Source organism: Drosophila biarmipes, chromosome 3L (assembly GCF_025231255.1).
Source record: "Drosophila biarmipes strain raj3 chromosome 3L, RU_DBia_V1.1, whole genome shotgun sequence".
In the NCBI taxonomy this organism is placed as follows: domain Eukaryota; kingdom Metazoa; phylum Arthropoda; class Insecta; order Diptera; family Drosophilidae; genus Drosophila; species Drosophila biarmipes.
This window is the reverse complement of record NC_066613.1, coordinates 18,753,009-18,774,107: the sequence shown is the minus strand read 5'-3', so window position 1 is coordinate 18,774,107 and position 21,099 is coordinate 18,753,009. Positions and strand designations below refer to the sequence as shown.

General features: G+C 39.9%; 2 protein-coding genes across 4 annotated transcripts in view; both read right to left on the bottom strand.

The window, feature by feature from the left end:
* Positions 1-15,830, bottom strand: part of LOC108034864 (adenylate cyclase type 5) — a 43,576-nt gene extending 27,746 nt beyond the window's left edge. Inside the window, exons 1-5 of one of the 3 annotated variants that reach the window (XM_050886733.1) lie at positions 15,654-15,830; positions 11,507-11,575; positions 11,346-11,444; positions 1,683-1,900; positions 868-1,137 (exon numbers count right to left, since the gene is read on the bottom strand). In XM_050886733.1, coding sequence (XP_050742690.1) covers positions 868-1,137; positions 1,683-1,880 — 468 coding nt within the window. In that variant the 5' untranslated portion in view covers positions 1,881-1,900; positions 11,346-11,444; positions 11,507-11,575; positions 15,654-15,830. Of the gene's footprint in view, positions 1-867; positions 1,138-1,682; positions 1,901-11,345; positions 11,576-15,653 lie in introns of all 3 variants that reach the window. The other 2 variants (XM_017110043.3, XM_017110041.3) reach the window with 2 other exon arrangements.
* Positions 15,831-17,108: 1,278 nt separating this feature from the next.
* On the bottom strand, positions 17,109-18,304 carry LOC108034651 (uncharacterized). The gene is made up of 2 exons (XM_017109590.3): positions 18,228-18,304; positions 17,109-17,865 (listed from the first exon to the last, which is right to left on the bottom strand). The coding sequence occupies exons 1-2, from the start codon at positions 18,228-18,230 to the stop codon at positions 17,221-17,223; spliced, it is 648 nt and encodes a 215-aa protein (XP_016965079.1). The 5' UTR covers positions 18,231-18,304; the 3' UTR covers positions 17,109-17,220.
* Between the last annotated feature and the right edge of the window lie 2,795 nt (positions 18,305-21,099).

Here is a 21,099-nt window from a genome sequence, read left to right as displayed (position 1 = left end):
TGCGTTTTCCAGGACATGGCTTGTTAGTTGGCATTAAAACACGTTTACAGAGAGTAACGTATGTATATAAAAAACAAAATTGCGAAAAAAGGATGCGTATAAAGGAGGCAGCTAAAAGCTTGTTCGATAGTAACAGCTTACTATCATTAGGATTTCCAGGAAAAGTTATCATTGCAAAACAGATGCAAGGGTAACAAACTGTTGTAGAAATCGTTTAAAATGTGCGTTCCCTGAATCTTGTATTGCATCCTATAAACGAATACCTAACTATAAAGTCTTGTATTTTTTCTTTTTAGAGTTGAAGCTATAAACTAAAAAGTAGCTGGGTGCGTAACATATAATGTGCTTATTGAAATCTATATGTTTTGTATAATATTTTTTAATTTATAAGACTTCTAAAGTTAGAAACTGAGAAGTACGTTACACAAATTGTTCTACTTTGCAGCTAAATTAACAATAAATTTATGTTTCTTTTACTAAGACAAACAAGAAATAAAAAATGTATTTAAATCAAAACCAAGTCAACTTTAAGTTTGAAGGCTTTTTAATTAGCCGCAGGGTTTCCACTTCAAGCCCTATTTGGGCATCGATTGGGATAAAACAATAAATTTAATTAAAAGCAGAATTTGCTGACATGCAGACGGCTCGCTTGTGCCGATTGTTTGGGCGCATGCTTAGGCCCACTCCTCCCATTAGCCACCTCAGCCCTCAACGAAATCGGTTTTAAATTTAGCTCGGCCCAGCTTATTGGCGGGACAATCAAATTAAATATTTAAATCCCCGAACAGGTGGAGCGGAGCGCCTAGAGGGGGCCTGCCATCCATTAGGCGGGCAAATTAATTGATGCCAGAATCCCCTCGTACTTACCGCAATCAAACTGCTGCTAACCATGGCCTTGCCTCCCTTGGCACTCGTATTGAAATGTTCGATCACCTCCCAGTTGGACTTCTTCGGCGTCGACGGCTGCGTCTGGGTCTGCGGTGAGCCCGCCCCGGAGGAGGCTCCTCCTCCCGCTCCGCCCTTCCCCTCCTGGCCGGGCACATGCAGCTCCATGGAGCTCTGCTGGCTGCCACCTGCTCCACTCCCCGCCTGGCGCAGCGAGGCCGAGCGGCTGAAGAACTTTCTGTGTTTGCTCTCCTGGGGAAAAAACATGGGGAAAGTGAGAGGTACACTGACGACTAGGGCAAATAAAATCAAGACTGACCTTGCAAAATACAAGAAAGTAAAATAATAACATAAACACATTTAAGTTACAGCCCTAAATTGACAAATACTACAAATTAGGTAACAAAATATACATAGATACGATGAAAAATTCAATTTGTTACTTTTATTTATTACTACCTAACTGTAAGCCAAACATTTAATGGAATCAATTTAATAATTAGTTAGAATCAAAGAATCATAACAAAGAAATCATGTAAAAGAGGATGCATATTTCATTTTGGAATCATGAATAAAATAAAATAAAATTTAATTTTCTGTAAAAAAATGATTTTAGATATATGGCATAAATATGTTTAAATGTGTGTAAGATTTATAAAAATAATATATATATTCAATGAAATATAAAATTAGGTAAAGTGCGTAAATGTATCTGTATCTGATTCCCTGCCCTTTTCCCCAGTGAGCTCCTTGCGCAATGACTTCGAGATTGAGAGCGCTGAGGTCAATTAGCTCACCTCCTTGCTGCTGGCCAGGCTCGAGGCTGCCGCTCCTGTTCCAGTGCCGCCAGGACCTCCGTGACGCATTCCCCGGAGGGAGAGCCTCTTGGACCACTCCCGCTTCTGGCTCTCCGACGACAGCGAGCGAAAGATGTGGGTGGCGCCGCCGCCCACTCCGCCCGGACCACCTGGTCCCGCTCCCGACGCTGCGCTCATTTCGGCAACTCAAGAAGGGGCTGAAATACAAGAAATACAAGAGATGGGAAAGGGGAAATTGATTTTCATTTTACATGCTATAAGAGGCACAAAGAACGGCAGGCAGTGCGCTAATTTCTAAACAAATTGCCAATTTTTGCGCTCGACAGCGACAGAAAATGGCATTAACACAATAAATTCGATTTTGCACAGGCGAAGGCAGCCAGGCAAACCCCAAAACAAAGCAACTCAAACAGAAACTGCCGCCCTCGCAGAAAAAAGCATCGCCAATAAATATATCCTATCTACTTTTCGGATTGCCCCCAACCACCCACTTTCCTTCAGATATATACCTATATATATATATGGGTTTTTAAGGTTTTTAAGGCATTTTGGTTTTTTGTTTTTGGGTGCCGGCCCACTTAAGTCTCACGAAATGCTCGCCAGACACGCGAGGTCCTATCACAACAGAGGCAGCGAAAGAGACGGCAAGATGCGAGCAGAAAGAGACGGGGAGATAGGCCCACAACGAGCACAACTTCAGATTGTTTGTTAAATTTTCGATTGAAACAAAAAAGTCGGAAGCAGAAAGTACAAAGAAATTTATCAGCGATCGAGCGAAGTTTTAATACCCTTTTAAAGTCATAAAGTGCCAGAGATTATCTGAGAAATACTGCAAATGAACTGGAAGAATGAAGGCTGCGATTATCTTGCATTTATGGCGCGCTGAAAATATGGATTCTATTATGGAAAGATATGAGATTCAACCAGCAGAAGCCTTTGGAAAAACAAACGGAGAAAGTACTTTTTAAATTTATGATAAGGAAAATCTAATTACAAGGACGTAATTTAGATACAAATTATATTAATTTTAGCAAAAAATGTTCGGCTATCAGGTACATATATTAAACTTTCGATTTATTTATATATTATATAATCATAATATTAATTGTTTAAAATTATTATATATTAATATCAATATTCATTTGTAAGACTTGCCCTATATATGTCATTAATGTTCAAAAATATATTATAATTAAAATGTAGGACAATATGCCCTCCCAATATAGTCAAACTGCCCGATTTCATTAGCATTGCCAACAAAACTGTGCCACAGACAACAGCAAAACATGGCCGGGGTGCGAAAGGGGGCTGGAAAAGCGGAAATGAAAGGAAAGAAAGCCGCAAGTCGGGGGAAAAACTTCCATTGTGGAAAGTCTTAAAGCCAGGTCGTTCGCTCCTCGCCGGTTTCTTGGCTCTTCGGCGTCTCGTCTTCATCATCACCGTCTTTTGCCTTTTGTCGGCTTTTGTTTTTTAGCCAGAGGCGGCGTTGAAAACTTTGCCAATGCGGGACAGAGGGCACGTGGCCGGGGGAAAGGGGAGAAAGTTGGGAAAGGGAAGAGGGCCGAGCACAAGTGCCTGGCCAACGGCATAAATATGTCAAAAACACAGCGCTCCGCGTGCTATAAACAAATTGTTTTGCTGTTGCCAAAAAAATATACGCGGAAAATTTCAAGAAAGTGTAATGGAAAAAATAAATATTAAAAAAAGTAGCAAAGAGTTCTCGCAGAAGAACGAGCATATCGAGTAACAAAACAAACAATTCAACGAAATTCACTTAAGAAATTCCTCGGAATCATGAATCAGTTCACGCAATTTGCCATTCAGAATTTAGTTAAACACTTCAGCCACCCGTCGAGGGGAAAAATGGGGCTGGGGAAAAATCCGAAGCTCATAGCATATTTCATAGTTCGTTTAAAGAATAATATTTATATTTTTCAAGTAGCACCACAGCTAACACCTAATCAACAGCTCTCAGAGATTTTGCAAAGTTCGTATATCAAATTCAAATTCAGGGATCAATAAAATTGGGTAACCAATTTCCAATATTCCCCGAAAAATACGGCCAAGGAAAAGTCCACAAAGCTGGCAGCAATTAGAAAACTTTTCTAAATACTAAAACTGAAAAGACAACTTTATGAATTCTACAAGAAGTCACCAAAGTTTACTTTCGCACCAAAAAAACATCACAAGTTTTCCCAACTTCCCGCTCATATGCAAAATAGGCAAAGGAAAACGGAACTTCGGGGGGAGGAAAAGCGGCGGGAAAATCCCCGGAGACGTTGCCCAGGCAATTGAAAAGTCTCTTTAAGGAAAGCTCATAAATGTCGTCATCGTCTGTCATTCGACACTTATGGCTGCCTTCAGGAATCATTCATTCGACGGCTTAAGTCCCAAGCTATTTTGCTTTTCCTACGACCCCAATTTGGACTTTTCCAAATCGAAGTTGAGGGCGCCGAGCCCGATGACAGGGAGCTGGCTACAAACGGATTTAATTGGCTTGAACTGTTGGGTGCTTTGGCCATAATAGGCAACAGCAGAGTGCGTAATCAATCAAAAATTATAATATTCGGATGCTAAATCAGATGATTAATCACAGGCAGTCGCAAAGGAGAAATGGGTTGTCATTGCGCACAGTTGGGAAATCATTAACCATCATTGTGAGATAGAGATGTTCTACCAAATATGTGGTATAAAAAGAGTTTTTAAGTTTCTTATCTTTACTTCTTCATCTGTTCCACAAGCCAACTACTCCCTTTTATACCTCTTTTATAATTGAATTGAATTTCTAGTGTTAGAAAAGAGCTGTGAAAACTCCCACTAAATCAATGTCAGCACCCTGCTCTTCACACCCCGGAAATATTTGCACACCTTGCCAGGTAAATGGCTTGCAAACACTTCCAACATGCGGGAAATAATGGCATATCGCCTCGCTTTTACTCGATTCGATTCGATTCTATCGATGCCGCAGTCCAATGGCAATTCATTATGTTAATGGCGCTAATGGTCTGGCAAATATTGTGCCAGCAACAAAAACCAGAGAGCACGGTAACAACAAAACGAGGATAAACTTTTGTGTCCGCTGCGAGCCAAGCAAAAATTAATAAAAACAAAAGCAATTTGATAAGCGAAGCAAATTAATGAGGGCATTCTCTCGCCCACACCCTCTCCAAAAGCGCGACATGGGTAAATGGGAAAAAAGGGGATTACTATGTGGCGGGCTCCTAAAGGTGGGTTCCTAACTTTGTGATAGCTCTTAAAAATAATTGGTATATCTATTAAAACATAGAGTTTTTATTTATGCAACATATTTGAAAATATATCCCAAGTTTCTTAAAAACAAAATATATTAAACGCAAAAAACCAAGGTAATATAAATGTGGTTACTAGGTAAACAATGATATGTTATCTGAGATATGTAATGATATGATCCGCTATGATATGTTTTTAGATAAACCACATATCACCAAAAAAGGTATGGTGGTACCAAATAAAACCGGAAGTTTGCGTGGGAGCTTGTAGGTCCCCTCCCTTTCAGACCTCCTCATGCATATTCATTCATTAACCGGGCAACGGAACAGCTGCTGGCATTTGGCATACGCCCTGACCCTCCCCCTTTCAGACACCCCCATAGCACCATCGCCACCCCTACCCCCTCCAATTAACCACCTATGTTTCTGCCTCTGGGTAAGTTCTCTCTAAATATAGTTAGCGAAGCCAGCATTCACGCACTAACACACGTGCGAGCAACACTTACCCACACACTCAGAAGCACACGCCACCAGGACACTGAGAGAAATACTCCTGATACTATAGAAAAGAAAATGGCGGAAAGTATTTAATTTAGGGTACGTAATCCCAAAATAAAATGAAGAGAAAAATAAGTAAATCTTTTTTTTAATTAAAATTTTAGTACCCATTAATTGACTTGTGCATTAATTATTTAAAATAAATATTTTTATGTTTTACCATGTTAAGTAATAATAAATAGTTTGTACTACCAATGAATATTATAATAAATCTATCTTATCTTTTTTCAGCTTTTCAAGATCCTAATTACATTTACAAATTTATAGGCATTGTATGAAAATAATGTTTTGATTTAAATTGCAAAGTTAATAAAAACTAAACATTTATCCTTATTTTTTGGCAGTGAACGCTCTTGTTTTAGACTACTCCAAATGTTTATGCTGCCATGTGCTGCCTGCTGTTTGTTTTTGTTCCTGATTTTTTGGTTTGGCTGCTTTTTTGTTTACGCGTCGTCATCTTTGGGCGTTTTGTATAATGTTTGCATTTCATTTGACGCGTTGAGGTGTTTTTCGGTAGGAAATTTGCATTGCCAAACGAATTCATTAGCCGAAAGGTTGGAAATGCGTGTGCCATCGGAAATTGGAACTCACAGGGAACGTAGCTTTGACTAATCAAGAAGTGAACTCGAAGGCTACTTTAGTTGGCTAACAAAAACAAGGCCTAAATTTTGTTTTTGAAACGGAAGTTAGTAATTAAAAAAAATAAATAACGTAGTACTTAAATTTATAAGAAGCTAATTTATAGCTGATTTTATCGATTGAAAATAATTTGAAAACCCCATCAGGGTTATTTTGTAATCCCTGCTGTAATGCCTTCTCCCAAGACTGATTAATATTCGCCCTCAAATTTTGTTTAATCTTAAATTACTCAACCAAGCATTTATTTGGATTTCTTTTGAATTTTCGCCCAAGGTCTGGCATCCCATCAATTAAAATTCTCGCAAGAGCAATCGAATTAATTTTATGGAAAGGGAATTTTCCCCCCGCGAAACCCGAAAACATGAATATGTGCGGTTGGCGTAGAATGGTCTAGAATAACATTCATAATTAATACAGCTAGTGGGGAACCCGGAGCCACGAGCATAAATTTGTTTAGCTTATAAATTTGTTAAAACAAACTCCGAGCCAAAAGCCGAAGCCGAGCGCCAAGGCAAAAGTCAAATGCCAGACAGAACCCACATATTTGCTGAATGAGTTGTGGCCAGAAAATGCAAGAAATATTGAGGGCAATAAAACCGGTCAAGAGCATCGCAATAAAGCCCGAACCGAAAGCCATTGGACCAGGTCCAAAAAAGGCGGCCCAGGGGAAGTGGGAAAGGGGAAATGGGAAAGTTCACTGCCAACAGCAGCAGCTGGCTGAGCGGAAAATGATTTCCAGCAGCTAAATGGGTAAACAAGATGGCAAAATGACTTACTAATTTGTGACATGATCCAAGTTAGGCAAACCAAGCGAACGAATGCGACATCCCACCTGGATCCTGATGGTATCTCACCACCCCATCGCTTTGTCTCGGTTTACAGCCTCGGTCCCCTCATTGTTGATGATGTGCATTGAGCAGTGAAGAGGAACGTCGATACAAAGGGGGACTGATCAACGGGGAGGTACCCATCAATTGGAAATCGTTTATAGGAAGGGTATGCTCTACGGATCCGGCATTAGTAGAGTCAGTGTCTCAAATGTGATGAGCAGAACTGCAGCATTTATAGGAAGGGAGGAACAATTCTTAGCAAAGATATGATAGATATGAAGTCTAATTCCTTACTCTTTTTATGAAATTTCACTGTTAATTTTTTATAAAAATAAATATTCAATATCATTTTTAACCGTTTAATATAGTCAAGATTTAATATATTGCCTGATTCCTAAGTCTTTGGTTCTATAATTCAGTTGGCACATATTTATAAAAATAATATTTTTTAATATTCTACACTTTTAAATATTATGTATCTCCAAGATTTAATGTACGAGTATTTATTATTTGTATCTTGCATATTTATTTCAAGAGCTAGCACGTTTTGATCCTACCCCTCATCCATTCTAAGGCACTTGTAAAAAACTCTTGACAACAAACGGAGGGACGTCAAAATAAAACCCTTAAAATGCAGCCACTCCCATATTTTCCCGATCACTGGGTACATTGGCAACAAAGCAAAACAGTTTCCCCGGCCCGGTTTTCCATCCTTCCTAGGCATTTTCTGTTTTGCCGTGTTTTGTTCGTCCACCTTTCTTTCGACCCGCTCTTCTGCCTGCCGTTGCTTTGTTTATTTTAAGTCCATTATCCGTTATCCTTTATGCGTGGCGCCCAGAGCCATGTGCTCATGTGGCCCAGAGCTCACAGTTCCCGGCCAATTCCTGGCCCGGTGACTTTAGCCCTCAGTTGCCACTGTTTCCCTGCCCTTTTGCATACTTAGTTTGCGGTTCACAAGCGGCCCCATAGGCCCGCCCATGTCCTGGCGGTTTATTGTCTTCTTAGCCGGTTGCAATTTCATTAAAGTTATGCAGCAGGCGGGTTATAGCCCTTCCCCGGGTCACCCGGCGATGAGAACACTCCGAGGACCTCCGAACCCCGAGCCAGTGGGCAATGTCAAGTGCCGATTTGGCAGGCGGCCAGGAGCCGGAAACCTTCGCCTTCGATGACTCGGCCTACGGCACCGTCCAAGGACTGCCCGAGGCATTGATTGCTCACCGGTTCATTAAATCAAAAGGTGCCAATGGGGGCTTCCCAAATGCTATAATAAAAATTTACTGAGGCCATACAAATGATATCGATGAGGTGGATATCTGCATATTGAATTACTAAATAAGCAAACAAAATATTCTATTTCAGTGATTTATTTAAAAATATTAAAGTCAGGGTTAAAAAAAATAGTTTTAATGTTAGTAACATGGACAGCTAGTATTTTAAATTATCGAAAACAATCATTTCATCTTAAATTTAGGGTATAAAATAATATAATTATCTGTAATTCATATTCATGGAAAGTAAATAAAAAGCTCAATGGATGGAAAGCATAGAGAAAATTATTTATAACAAATATGAAATCCTTGAACTTAATATGTTTTTTTTACCTATGTGACATATCTAATAGTTGTATTTTTTTAAATATTGGTTTTATAATTTTAAACTTCTGGAAAAATAGAAAAATATATTTTTGAATAAAAAAAAACAAAATATGATTTATAAAACATTACATTTAATGAAATATAACTACAATGTTGGCAGATTAGTTTTGACAATCGAAGAAAGTCATTTAAATTGATTGAAGCTTGCTGTAGTCTTTGCAGCTTTTGTTTATTTATTTATCTTAATCAAAAGCACCTAGTCAGTTTTGTTATTTAACCTTAAACTTAGCTGACTTTCCCCTTTTAAATAATTGAATTTACCATGCTTTCGGGAATTTCCCAACGAATTCATTTTCGCCATTCGTTTTCATTCATTTTCCAGCCCGCTAAACTGGCCCACACACCAAGTAAAAAGTAAACTGCATTTTGAATAGAGTCGAAAATTTGCGATTCCAATTCCGTGCGATTGCATCTCGATGCTCTCGAATGGCGCATAAATCACGAAGTTTATGATTGTTTATATGGCCGACATAAGTACACATTCTTGCGTATCTGGCTGCAGTTGTGTGTTTATATCGAAAATATTGTGTGCATTTTCATGGACAAGAGCTGAGTAAACAGAAAATCGTGTTCGGTTCATTGTTCTTTTCATTCTGTGTTTCATTTGGCAACCGGAAAGGCGGCAGCTAAACCATTTCTATGGAGTCAGCTGGCGCCTTCCACCCGGAAGGGGAAAGTGTCTCTCGACAGGCAAATAAAAGGCCTAGTCATCACGAAAGTCAAGTAATTGAGTTGAACTTGAATTCTGTACTTGCTGCCTTCTATTTTCTATTTCGGTGGGTAATTGAGTTGAACTTGAATTCAGCATTACACATTTGTATCTCGGCAACGAAACGTGGCAAGTTCAAGGCCCCTCACAGTTTCCATCTCGTGTGTCAAAGGCTGCCCGGGGAATTAAGGCAGAAGCAGATGGTCCGCACTTTCGGATTAGAAAGAAAGAAGGCATCAGGCGAATGGAAAACATATTGAACCGGGAGCTCAGCCGCCTAGGCTGGGGATTGGGAACAGGGCATCGGAGATTGGGGATTGGGATGGGGGTATTTGGGGACTCGCCTTGAAGTTGCCATCGCATTCGTGCGTGGACTGCAAACAAAAGAGGATTTTCCCCCTACTAATCAGGCAGATTTCGGGGGAAAAGGGTAAGACATTCCTCTGGTCGTAGGTCAGTAAGGAAGAAAGCTGAAAAAATAATTCTATGAATAAATTAACACGCTCAACAGCCGATTGGATTTGGCTTTCAAGGAATAGAAGTGTACATGTCCGACGAATATTCAATGACTAATTAAAGATGGCCAAAGCAGCTCTATTTTTGGCCACATTTGCAGTGGGTTAATAAGCTAAGAGAACTGGAAAATTTATAAATACCCTAAGATGAGTCTAAATTGAAATGGGCTTTCCACAATTGCTTGCTATTTAAATAGTAAAATATTACTCTAAAATCATCTTACAAATTCTAAAATATGTTGACTATTGAGAATAATAAATTTAAAAATTGGAATTTCTTTGTCAGCTTAAGAAAATGTACAGATGATTAAAAATTTTGTGGAAGTGCCCTGGGGCAGAGTATCTACACATTTGGAGATGGAAATCTAATGAATTACACACGAGTAAATGTGCTCAAAGCGTTGGGCTAATGACATTCAAGCTAATTAGTAATGTGTTCACACAAATTAGGCATAGATTAGATGGAATACCATTCGATATGGCATTAAATGCCAGTCAGGTGGGGGCATGCCGAGGTAAAAGAAAATAATTGAATTCTTATCTTTCAGTAATAAAGTCTCTTTAAGCCCAAATAACTTAAAACTTTGGCTGTACATTTTGAGTCCCCAAAATAAAATTTTAATTTGCGTTGAGCCATCGATTTCCCCAAACGTTTTCGCATCACACTTCGCCTCAATTATAAATTCTTTGTAATCCATAAAGTTTGTGCCACTTTCGCCAAAGGAAAAAGTTTGGCAGCACCAGGACATTTAGTTGCTCAAAGTAAGGGCAGAACTTGGTCCACCTGGCTGCCAACGAGCATATCTAGAGTCAGATGAGCCAGCATAAATCCCCACTAAGACCAGGACGAGCCTACGAGACAAGAGGTCTTACAGCGGGAGGAAGGAAGCTGCAGGGGGTCACAGGAAGTGCGCAACTCCGCAACCTCTGATGGGGCATAAACTTTTGTGTTTAACTAATTACTGGCTCACACACAAGCCCACCGAGACTCACCGGGGAAACACATGCAATTTTCATTGCTGACACTAAACCGCACTGCCTGCCTGCGGTCGGGGGGCAAATTTACTATCTCATTACGTATACTTAATAATTTACAAAAATATTCATATTACGCATACGCCCCGTGCAACGGAAATGGAAACAAACCAAAGCCAGCGCTGCTCGGCGAGGGCCAGAGCATGTAGTGAAACTAACCGAAACAGAAGTTGAATGGGGAAAAGCTCTTTGGCATGGCATACAGCTTGGTTCGGGAAGGGAAATCTTTCCCTTATATTACGACGGACAGGGCACACACACGGCCCTGTGACGTTCAACATAATTAAATAATTAAGTGCTTAGAGTGGCAACCGGCTTATGAATGAGCCCAGTCACAAAGGAGCCAGTGGACCGCGAGGTCACCCGCCCACCGGTCGGCTACGTAATGTTTCGGCCATATTAAGGGCCGGAAATCAGAATTTATTTCCTGCAATTTGCCATTTTTATACATACCTTGCGTGGAAAATGAAAAGTTTGACTCCTCCTGCTCCTGCTGATAATAACGCTGATGTTGATTAGGCTGATGATAATTTATTTGAGTATTTCGTATGCCTTAAAGAACAACATCTGAGGAATTTTCTCGGTTTTTCATCTCTCTGTTTGTTTTTTCTTACTTCGCTTTGTTTCGCCCGCTGCCAACTTTTGAACTTTAAAATGTGCGCATTTTTTAAACGCCGAGATGGCTGCATACCAAGTGAAAAGCCCGTTTAAGGGAGAAATATTTGAAATAATTATTGCGAATTTAATTTTCCCTTCTCGCTTCCTTTCGATAATTCGCTTTTCATCCTGTTTTTGTTTTTGCTTATTGCGGGCGCTGGAAAAAGGTCTCAGCGAAATGAACTGTGTAAAAACTTTCTCTCTTTTCACACACACGCGCCGGCGAAAAAAAGGAATTCAAATTAAACTGATTTGTTGTAGTTGCCCGCTGATTGTTGTTCTTTCTGATAATGTGAGATTTTATGGTTGACAGTTCACCTTTTTTTTGGTATTTGCTGTGGGCAGAAGGGCCTTTAAGGCGTGTAATCAAAACACCAGAGAAAATTGGTAATAAAACAATTCGAATTATGCTTTTTATGGGAAAACAGCTTTTAAAAATGATGTTTAAAAATTACAAATTAAAGGTAAATAATATTGTAGTCGTTTATATTAAATTTCAGATGTTTTTCTGAAATCCTTTACTAATAAAATAACTTGCAAAGGCCTTGAACTGAAATGTAAATTAAATTCTTGAGCTCAAGGAATTTAATGCACAATGCATATGCAAGCCTTAAAACGAAATTCCATAATAAAATACGCCCGCCTCTGCAAACCACGCAATGCCTATGCGGAATGTGAAAATTAATTATTATTTTATTTGATTAGGAGAAATTATCCTCTTGCAATGCTCCTAACATTTCTGAAAACAATGCTTATTGTTTCTCTTTATTATTTCTTGGAATACATAAAATAAACATTTTATGCCTATTCAACCTACGGTACAGCCAAAGATTGTTTCTAAGCCATAAAAAAACTGGTATATTTCAATTAGCTTTCTATTGCCCGAATAAAATAGATCATCCTCGACTTATGGGCAAATAAAAAATGTTTATAAAATTCCAAAATTCGATTTGCAAATCGCTGCTAATGAGCAAAGGCTGAGCAAAGTTCTGAAGTAATTGCCGAAGCCAGATTCCAAATTGCCGCGAATCAAGTGAAAACAATCAAATTAATTTGTTTGCTTTATTACTTTGACCCAGTGGCTCGAACCGTTTGAAAGGGGGCGGAAAGGGGGGCCCTCGTGTTGAGACTGACACCAAATGGCTGGCAATTTGCATACGAAATAGGCAAATTGGCAAAACAGAAATTGCAGGTGGGAGAAGCCAACTGACATGGGTGAAATTACATAAAAAGGCAAGTGTACAAATAACGAATCGGAGCCAGGCGAAATGATTGAGAGGCATAAAGACACGCCATCGAGTCGTCAATAGGATAGCCCCGATATCCATCTCAGGACCTTTCGGCCCCCGACAACTCAACTAAATCCCAATCAGTCAGCGAAAATCAAAGCGCAAATCAGCGCCCAGCAAAAGTCAAATTAGAAAACAGGAAAGAAAAAAGTGGGGAAAACAAAAGGGAAATAAATTACACTTTCTACAAGCAAAACCATAAATACCCTTTCGAGATTAATGATATAAAAAAAAATATATTTTTAAATTTCATAAGCAAATTTTAAACTCATAAATAAGAACTAAAAAAGATAAAATACCATATTCATTATGAAAAAATGAATGGTAAAATAATACAATTGAGAAAATTTATAAATATAAAGTAGGGAAGTTTAAATACCAAAATGATAATGAAACAAGAAATGGTAAAATGTATTAAATATACTATATTTGAAGGTGTCTTTTTATAAGAATATAATATAAAATATTATAAATTAAAATATTTTAAAGTATACATTACTAGCCATAATTAAAACAGTAGTCAAATATAAAAAAATTGTGTTTTAAGTTCTAAATAAAATCTCCCAAAATTTCCTTTAAAGATATTACCCTATTCTCCTGGCTGATAACAAAATACCCTTCTGTTAAAGAACAAAATAAAGCGAAATCACCCATGGACAAATGAAGCGTCAAATTAGAAAATAATAAAAACAGAAGTAAACAGCAAATCTATGGAAAGAAGTATATGAAAACAAGTGCATAGTCGGGAAATCATAACAAAAACAGAGATACTTGAGCCGGAAGCGTGCTCGGTGGCGGCAACAACAATGGAGCAAGGATGCCAGGATCCGGGGATTCAAGGATTCAAGGATGCAGTCCGTGAAGACAGCCAAGCGGCAAAGATAAACCCGCATTGAAATCGCCAAATGAATGAGAACGTGGGTGGGGCTGCGATTGAACCGGGGCGGAGGGGCTGTGGTGGGCTGATGGGCTGGCGGTTCAATGTTGCCATTGTTATTACTGCTGTAATACGCTTTGCGGGAAGATTACAATTTCTGATTACTTTGTTATTAATAAACACAAAAAGCGTGCCAAACACACGGCCCCGGGCACAAAGAGCCCGCTGACACATGGCGAAATCTGATCGACAGGGGATGTACTCAGCGGGAAAGCAATTGTTTCGACTAAAATAATACTGTCTAAAGGTAAGGAGATGTTGCGACAAGAGCTACACAATTTAAGTGAAGAAATGTAAGTATTTAGGATGGTAAGGAAATTTAAGTGCTTGAGAAATAATGGTTTCTATTCGAAAACTTATTATGATTATTCCAGATTTAAAAGGAAAATATTTTTTTATAACTTTTTGAAAGAGTTCGTTTTATATGCTATTGTTATTTTTCATTTTTAACATACAGTCAAAGGAACACAAATTCTTAAACAATTATCAATTAAAAAAAACTCTAGTAGACCAAATTTATTTTTAAGAAGATTATTTCTATATATATATACTATATAAAAGAGGTTGTTCTACAGTTTTATACTTTTTTAAGTTCATAGTTTTATTAGATCACAATTGCAGTTAAGCCGTTTATATGCAGAGCAGGTACCACCCATAAACCAGCTAACAAATCTATGAAAAACCTTTAACAATGACATTCAGCACCCAACCACCCACTAGCACCACCCAAAGCCCCCTCCCCCGTGGCACCACCCTAATCCGCCTGTCTGGGTTGCGTTTATTTTATCATTTTTGTGCTTTGTTAGGCAAAACGTTTTATTAATAAACTTTTCTGTGCTGAGCCCACAAAGCCGAGCAACAAATACCAAACAACACCAGCAGCCCTTTCGCAGGGGAAATGCATTTTTGTGCTGATGGCCATTCAATGGACTGGCAAAGTCAACTAGTTGTTGAATCGATCGGATGGAATTAATGGAATGACAATTGAAAATTAAATTTCAAAATTCCCAACTAGGGACGGCGCACAGAGACGAAGACCTAACTCTTTGGCCAGCAAATTTGTTGCCAAATTAATTGCATTTTAATTGCGAAAGGCAGAGAAACGCAAAGAGTTTTGTGGTTAAATTAAGTGTGTGAAATTGGTTTTCTTTCGGTGGCATTCAGAGGGCAATTTGGTTTACAGTCATCTCGGTTATTCAATTTTCTTAGCAATTTTAATGCCTCCCTAATTAATATTTAATTTTGATTTATTCAAGTCGTTTTGGGCTGCTCGAGTTCATATTTATTCACAGTGGGTTTCCGTTTATGGCACTTTTGATTTATAATTGCAAATGTTTTGTGGCAGTTAATTTGTGGGCAGCTTACGAAGAGTTTTCCCTGTGATTTTTATTTGCTTATCTTCAAGATTTGTGTGTGCTTTCTGGGTGTTTACAAATTAATATGCCATAATATTTGGGTTTATTGCGCAATAAAAATGGATGATTTTCTGTCCCTGAATTACATTTTGTAATTGGTGGTATGGAATTAACTTAAAATATGTTTTAAATTTGTTCACTCTTTTTTTTACATTTTTAAAGACCACTTTTAAAGGAGGAAAAACATATATTTGTTTCCTTTTTTTAGTTTATTAAGTTGTGCAGCCCGTTTTTAAAAGTATAGTTAAAAGTTAAACTTTTTCACAATTACTAAAAACAAAGTAGTTATTTCCCGAGTTGAAGACTATTATAGTCCAAAGCATATGCCGACAGTTTTAAAAATGGTTATATTTTTTAAACTCTGTTCTGTGCCATCATTTTAAACTTGTCTCACAGAACCGATAACTTGTGCTATTATCAAGAGTTGTTTTATCCATTATCACTCCAGCGCCCCGTTGCCCACCTTTCACACACTTTCACTCTCGCCTCAGTGGGCGATTTTCACATATCGGCTGGCGGAGAGGCGGACGACTCCTCTATGGGGCATTATCTTGTATCTATGGCCCTTCAAACGCTTTTCACTGTTGCGCGCCCGAATATCTGTATCTCACTCGCTCGCACTGTCTTCAGCCCGGCCGCATTTTCCGGCTTTTCCGTTCCGTTCGCACTCGGCAGCAATAAACCCGCAACTAAGTTGAATTTTCCTGGTCGCTCGACTTTTATACGATTTTCCTCGTCGTCGCTTCGTCGAATGTTGAATGGCCAAAGCTTCGGCAGGCTTTTCCCACTTCTTCCACAAGCTTTTCCCGCCTTCAACACTCGACGAAAGTCGGTTGATTCTTTCAATCAGACACTGTTTACAGGTGTTTGTTTTGGCTCCGATTTGTTGAGGTTTATGACCATCAAAAAAAAAGGAAAGAAAGGAAAAAAAAAATTCGGCAGAGTGCAATGCACTTAAAGCTCTTTGGCTTGGATTTTTTATTTGATTTCTTGAATGGCAGGCGGAAAACCGAATCCACAAATTTCCAGCCACTTGTTGCTTCACTTTTCTTTTTTTCGAACTGCGCGCAAAAGTAGGCAAGCATTTTTTCTGTTTTCCCGTTTTGAATTATTCATGGGCGAAGCCAACAACAGCAAACCACCGGAAACATAAAAATTCCATTTGTATTTAGGCCCAAGACAAACACCCCGCCGAGCAGGAATAACGTTTAAAAGTTTTCAAATATTTATACGGCCAATTGGAAATTTGTTGAATTATTGAACTGGCTTGGGAGTTTGTCAGAAGGAAGGCCTTCCAAGTTCGGGGGAAACATTCTCCAGATTGGTTAATGAAAATGTATGCCGAGTGCCGACACGTAAAGAAAACAATAAAACCCGGCCACAGGCGGCCGCAAATCAATTGAGAGGGGGGTTGGGGTAGGGGCTGTAGGTGAAGGTGAAGGCGGCAGCCCGCAGGACTCACGCAGCAAGGACCTCGCAGGACTGCGACAATATCTCGCGGTGAAGAGTTCTCGTGCCGTGCGCATTGTGAAAACATTTTTCTAATTTCCTGTCATCAATATAAATGAAATGTTCACGGCAGCAATCGTGTTGCTACGGGGTATGGCTGGGATTACAGGGGTATATGCGTGATAAGGGATGACAGTAGAGCGAGAGCAGGTCTATAATAAATTCAATAGTTGTAATAGATATCTAATTAAATGTTTTCTTTTTAATTATAGACCAAAGATATATTACCAGTTTGAGGTGAAATGTAGCACTCAAAAAAAGGAGGTCCTCACACTTTTATTTCATTATTATATTTTAAGCACCTTTTTCATGTTTTCGAACCTTTTGCCAACGTCTATAAATAAAAGTACTGAGTACCTTTTAGTTGCTTTCCCCTACCAACTTCCCATTGCGTGTCAAACCATCGATGTGGGCAAAGTATTTGTCTATGTATTTTGTAAAATTAAACAACAATTGTCGCACAGAGCAGAAACAGAAATTCGTAGTGAAATAAAATAGGGCAGCTATTAACCTTGTAAGGACTAGAAGCGGAGTCGCTTCACAGAGCGATAGTGGTAGCCATCGTCCAGAAGGGCGGAGGAGTCCTCCTCGCCATTGGGCAGCTCCTCCACGACGGCATTGCCGTCCAGAGGAGGCAGGTACTCCTTCACGGGCAGCAGATCGGGCACCACAGAGGGCGTGCGATAGTGGTAGCCATCGTCCAGGAGCACTGCCGACTCCACCTCCTTCTCCTCCTTGGGCTCCTCCTCCTCCAGATGCTTCACCTCCACCTCCTCCTGCGGTTCCGTGATTATCTCCACTTCCTGCGGCTGCTCGGTGGTGACGATAACTGCCTCGGTGGTGGGCTCCACTGTGGTGGTTTCTTCTGCAATTATTACCTCGGTTGTGGTGGCCACCTCCTGCTCCTCCTTCGGTTCCTCCACAGGTGGCAAGTACTCGTTGTTCAGCGGCAGGGGAGGCAGGTAGTCACGGGGCGGCTGGAGGACATGGTTCAATGTGGCCGCGTGCTGCTCCACCGGCGGCAAGTAGTCGCGACTGGGCACAGGTGGCAGCTCCACTGGAGGCAGGTACTCCAGGGGCAGGTGGCTGACATCACGGCGCACCACCGAACGGCAGCTGGCCAGGCTCACTGCAGCCAACAGCAGGCAGAGTACTTGGGTTCCTTGCTGGAAATATGAATATAAATATTAAAAAGTAAATATAGGTCTTTAGGGAAGTATCTTTTAGCGATTTTGCTTATAGTAAAAAATGTATCTTATAGATTTTAGTTGGTAAACACATTTTTTGATAGTCAAGCTTTAAATTGAATTAATTATCTAACGCTTTAAAATTGTTAACAACATTTTAGATAAATTTCATAATATATTATGACTCTTACAAATTGTATATCTTATCAATTTCATTTGGTATACAAGTTGGTAATCTTTTTTATGGTGAAACTTTAAATTAAATTAAATTTTTAACACCTAAAAATGGTGAACTATTTTAGGAGTCGGTCTTCAATATGCTGTCTGCCCCATGGACTCACCATCTTTCCTGTAACTTGCACGTTTGCTTCACTTGCTCTGCGATCTGGTTCTGACCTGCTCAACCGCTTGGAGATGCGGATGGGTATTGCTGCTGCTGTTGAAATCGTTTTAACTATTTATACAAAAAATTAGCGGGCCGGCTAAAAGAAGTTCGATGGTCAATCGAACGCAAGCGAGCCGCATTAACACATTTTGGGCCAAGTCTTCGCTTCGCCTTCGTCTTCAGACGTGTTCGAAGCCCAGAGCCGGATGTTCGATGTCTGGGCCCTGACAATGGTCATTGATCGTTAAAGCTCTGAAGATCTGGCGGTCTGACGATCGGCACATGTGTGTGTTTACCCATTTGCTCTGCACTATTTGATTGCCGAAGAATCCGTCAATATTTTCGTTAGAGATTACCCCACCCCAGGCCGCGGATGATACGCCTCGTTCCCTTCCGCCATTCTACAAACAGCATTTTTCCTACATTACTCGAAGATTACTCTGGGCGGGGGACCTTCGAAGCGTGGTTTCAATGTCGCCTCCGCGCGGGGCCAATGTCAAGTGTCTCGGGCCATTGTAACAATTACACCGACTGCAGGTCCGGGGTGACGGTGCTGAAAACAATATGCCTCTTCGATCAGAATGGTGTCGGAGAAGTCACGCACCGGATCGATGTAGTTTGTTGCTGCATCATCCAACAGCAATTAACCGACTTATCGCACTTGACCGGCGCTGTGAAAAGGCAGAGTGGGTTCAAAACTCCGAGGGCCCTTCAGCCCTTTAAGCCAGCTTAAGATGAAATTGAAAACGAGACTCCAATTCGAAATCGAAATCGCAACAAAAATGAAAATGTAACTCAAACTGAAACTGAAACACAAAGAGATGGAATGAATGAAAGCCGTATGTGAGGAGTGAAAGCCAAGAGAATTCTATATATTCAATCAAAAGCCGTAAACCAATCGGAGCTGTCACAAATCCATTTTACCAATAAAAATATTAGGCTACCAGGCTTCAACAGCGTCAAAAAACAGGACCAAAGGGAAAGGCTTTCAGAAACAAACAGGATTGGATCATACCCTAAAAATATAATAAATGCTTGTAGCTGAATCGTGATTATATTGACTCTAATATGAGGCTATACAATTTTTTTCATTTGTGCTAATGAAGCGAGTCAATAAAATGATGAGAAAGCATCCAAAATATTTCACAGCTTCTTAACAATAAAAAGCAAACTGTTAGAACCAATATTGTACCTTTTTTTGATTGATTAATAGTCACAGTGCGAAAAGCAAGCAAACATTTTTTTCCTTATTTTATAAATGAAGAATAAAAAGTTGTATAATTACCATAACTGAATTTATTTCATATCCATTGAGAATAAAATAAGGGTATCAAATATTCAAACAACCATTATATTAAGCAATTCAAACAAATATTTTCAGCTAGGTGTGCAGCGTTATCATTTTGTGTGGTTTCAGGACCCCTCAAAAAAAGAGGAGGCTTAAACATTTTTATTTTATTCCCCAATGCGCAGAGCAAACAAAACAGAAAAGCAAAAAATACGAGAGGTAAAAAAGCTTGCAATTTTTTTTGATCCGCCATTACGACCTGCCCAAAATCAACTACCTCTCCTGGCCATTTTTTCAGCCAGTTCAATTCGTTGTAATTTTTTTCAGCTGGCTAGGCATACCGGGGATTAGTAGAAATTGGAAAACTTCCCCGCAATGGCCCCAACCCATAGAAATCTGATGGTTTTTTTCGCTCCCCCACCCGTCTGCGTAATGGAAAAGCTAAATATTTAGTTAGGAATTTCAACTGAACCGCGAACACGCGGTGTAGGACCTCTTGATTTAGTCGAAGGCGACTTCAATTGAAATTCGCTATAAAAGCGGTCTAAACATTTTCGAAAACGTAGTCGGCAGCTGTAGTTTTAGCCACTGTTTTTGGGGGGTAACCGGCAGAATGGGGTATTTGTTCGGGCGACTGCCACTTGGGGCGTTCGCATGTAACCGACCAAAAACACCATCGAGCACAAAACACCGAATGAAAAAACCCTAAAAGTACATTGAATAAGCCGGGAGGGAAAAACTATTCGAATTTGTGTAATGGACCACTCGACTAGGCCCTAAGTATTTGAAAAAGTTCCTGAGAGAGCGCAGGAAAAGCTGCAGCCCGGTTTAAAATGTTTACTGATAAGCGGATTTAAGTATAAGTTGTTTTCAAGCAAATAAAATATAAACATATTTGCAGCGAAATTTCATCCATAAATATTGTTCACTTTAGGGATGTGTATAATAGCTTTCCATCAGCACCTATCTCACATTTTGTTGGCAATGAAAGCGTCTGGATTACCCAACTAAAATGCAAAGTAACCTCCAATTTTATTAGCTTTCCCATAGCCTTGCATATCCCTCTAGATTGCTGCTCTCCCGCAACTCCTTGGCAAGTCAATTGCCCTAACCTCCTTAGCCCCCCAAACTCTTTGATTGATGTTTGCCTTCTGCTGGTCTAAGTGTCATTTGCATGCAAAACTTGCCAACTTTATGGCACACATAGTGCGAGGTGGTACTCGTCTATATAGAAAACTGAACAAAATGTAATCACGCCATGAAATATGCAACAGATGTGTAAGGCGAACCGGAGAAGCTGGCAAAGAGGATGCAGGGGGAGGGTACGAGGACAATCCACAAACAGGCAACAAATTAGAGGCAATTCACGTGCCCGTCAACTTAACACATTACGCTCCAATTACGCGACTTCGCCGGGCGGAAGATACGGCAATCCGAGGGGAAGTTCCTCCTGGTCCTGGGCGGCCTCCTCGAATATCACTTTCCGCATAATAATCAGTCGCAGCCCGTCGCCTGTCGCCAGAGCTCTGCAGCTGGGCAG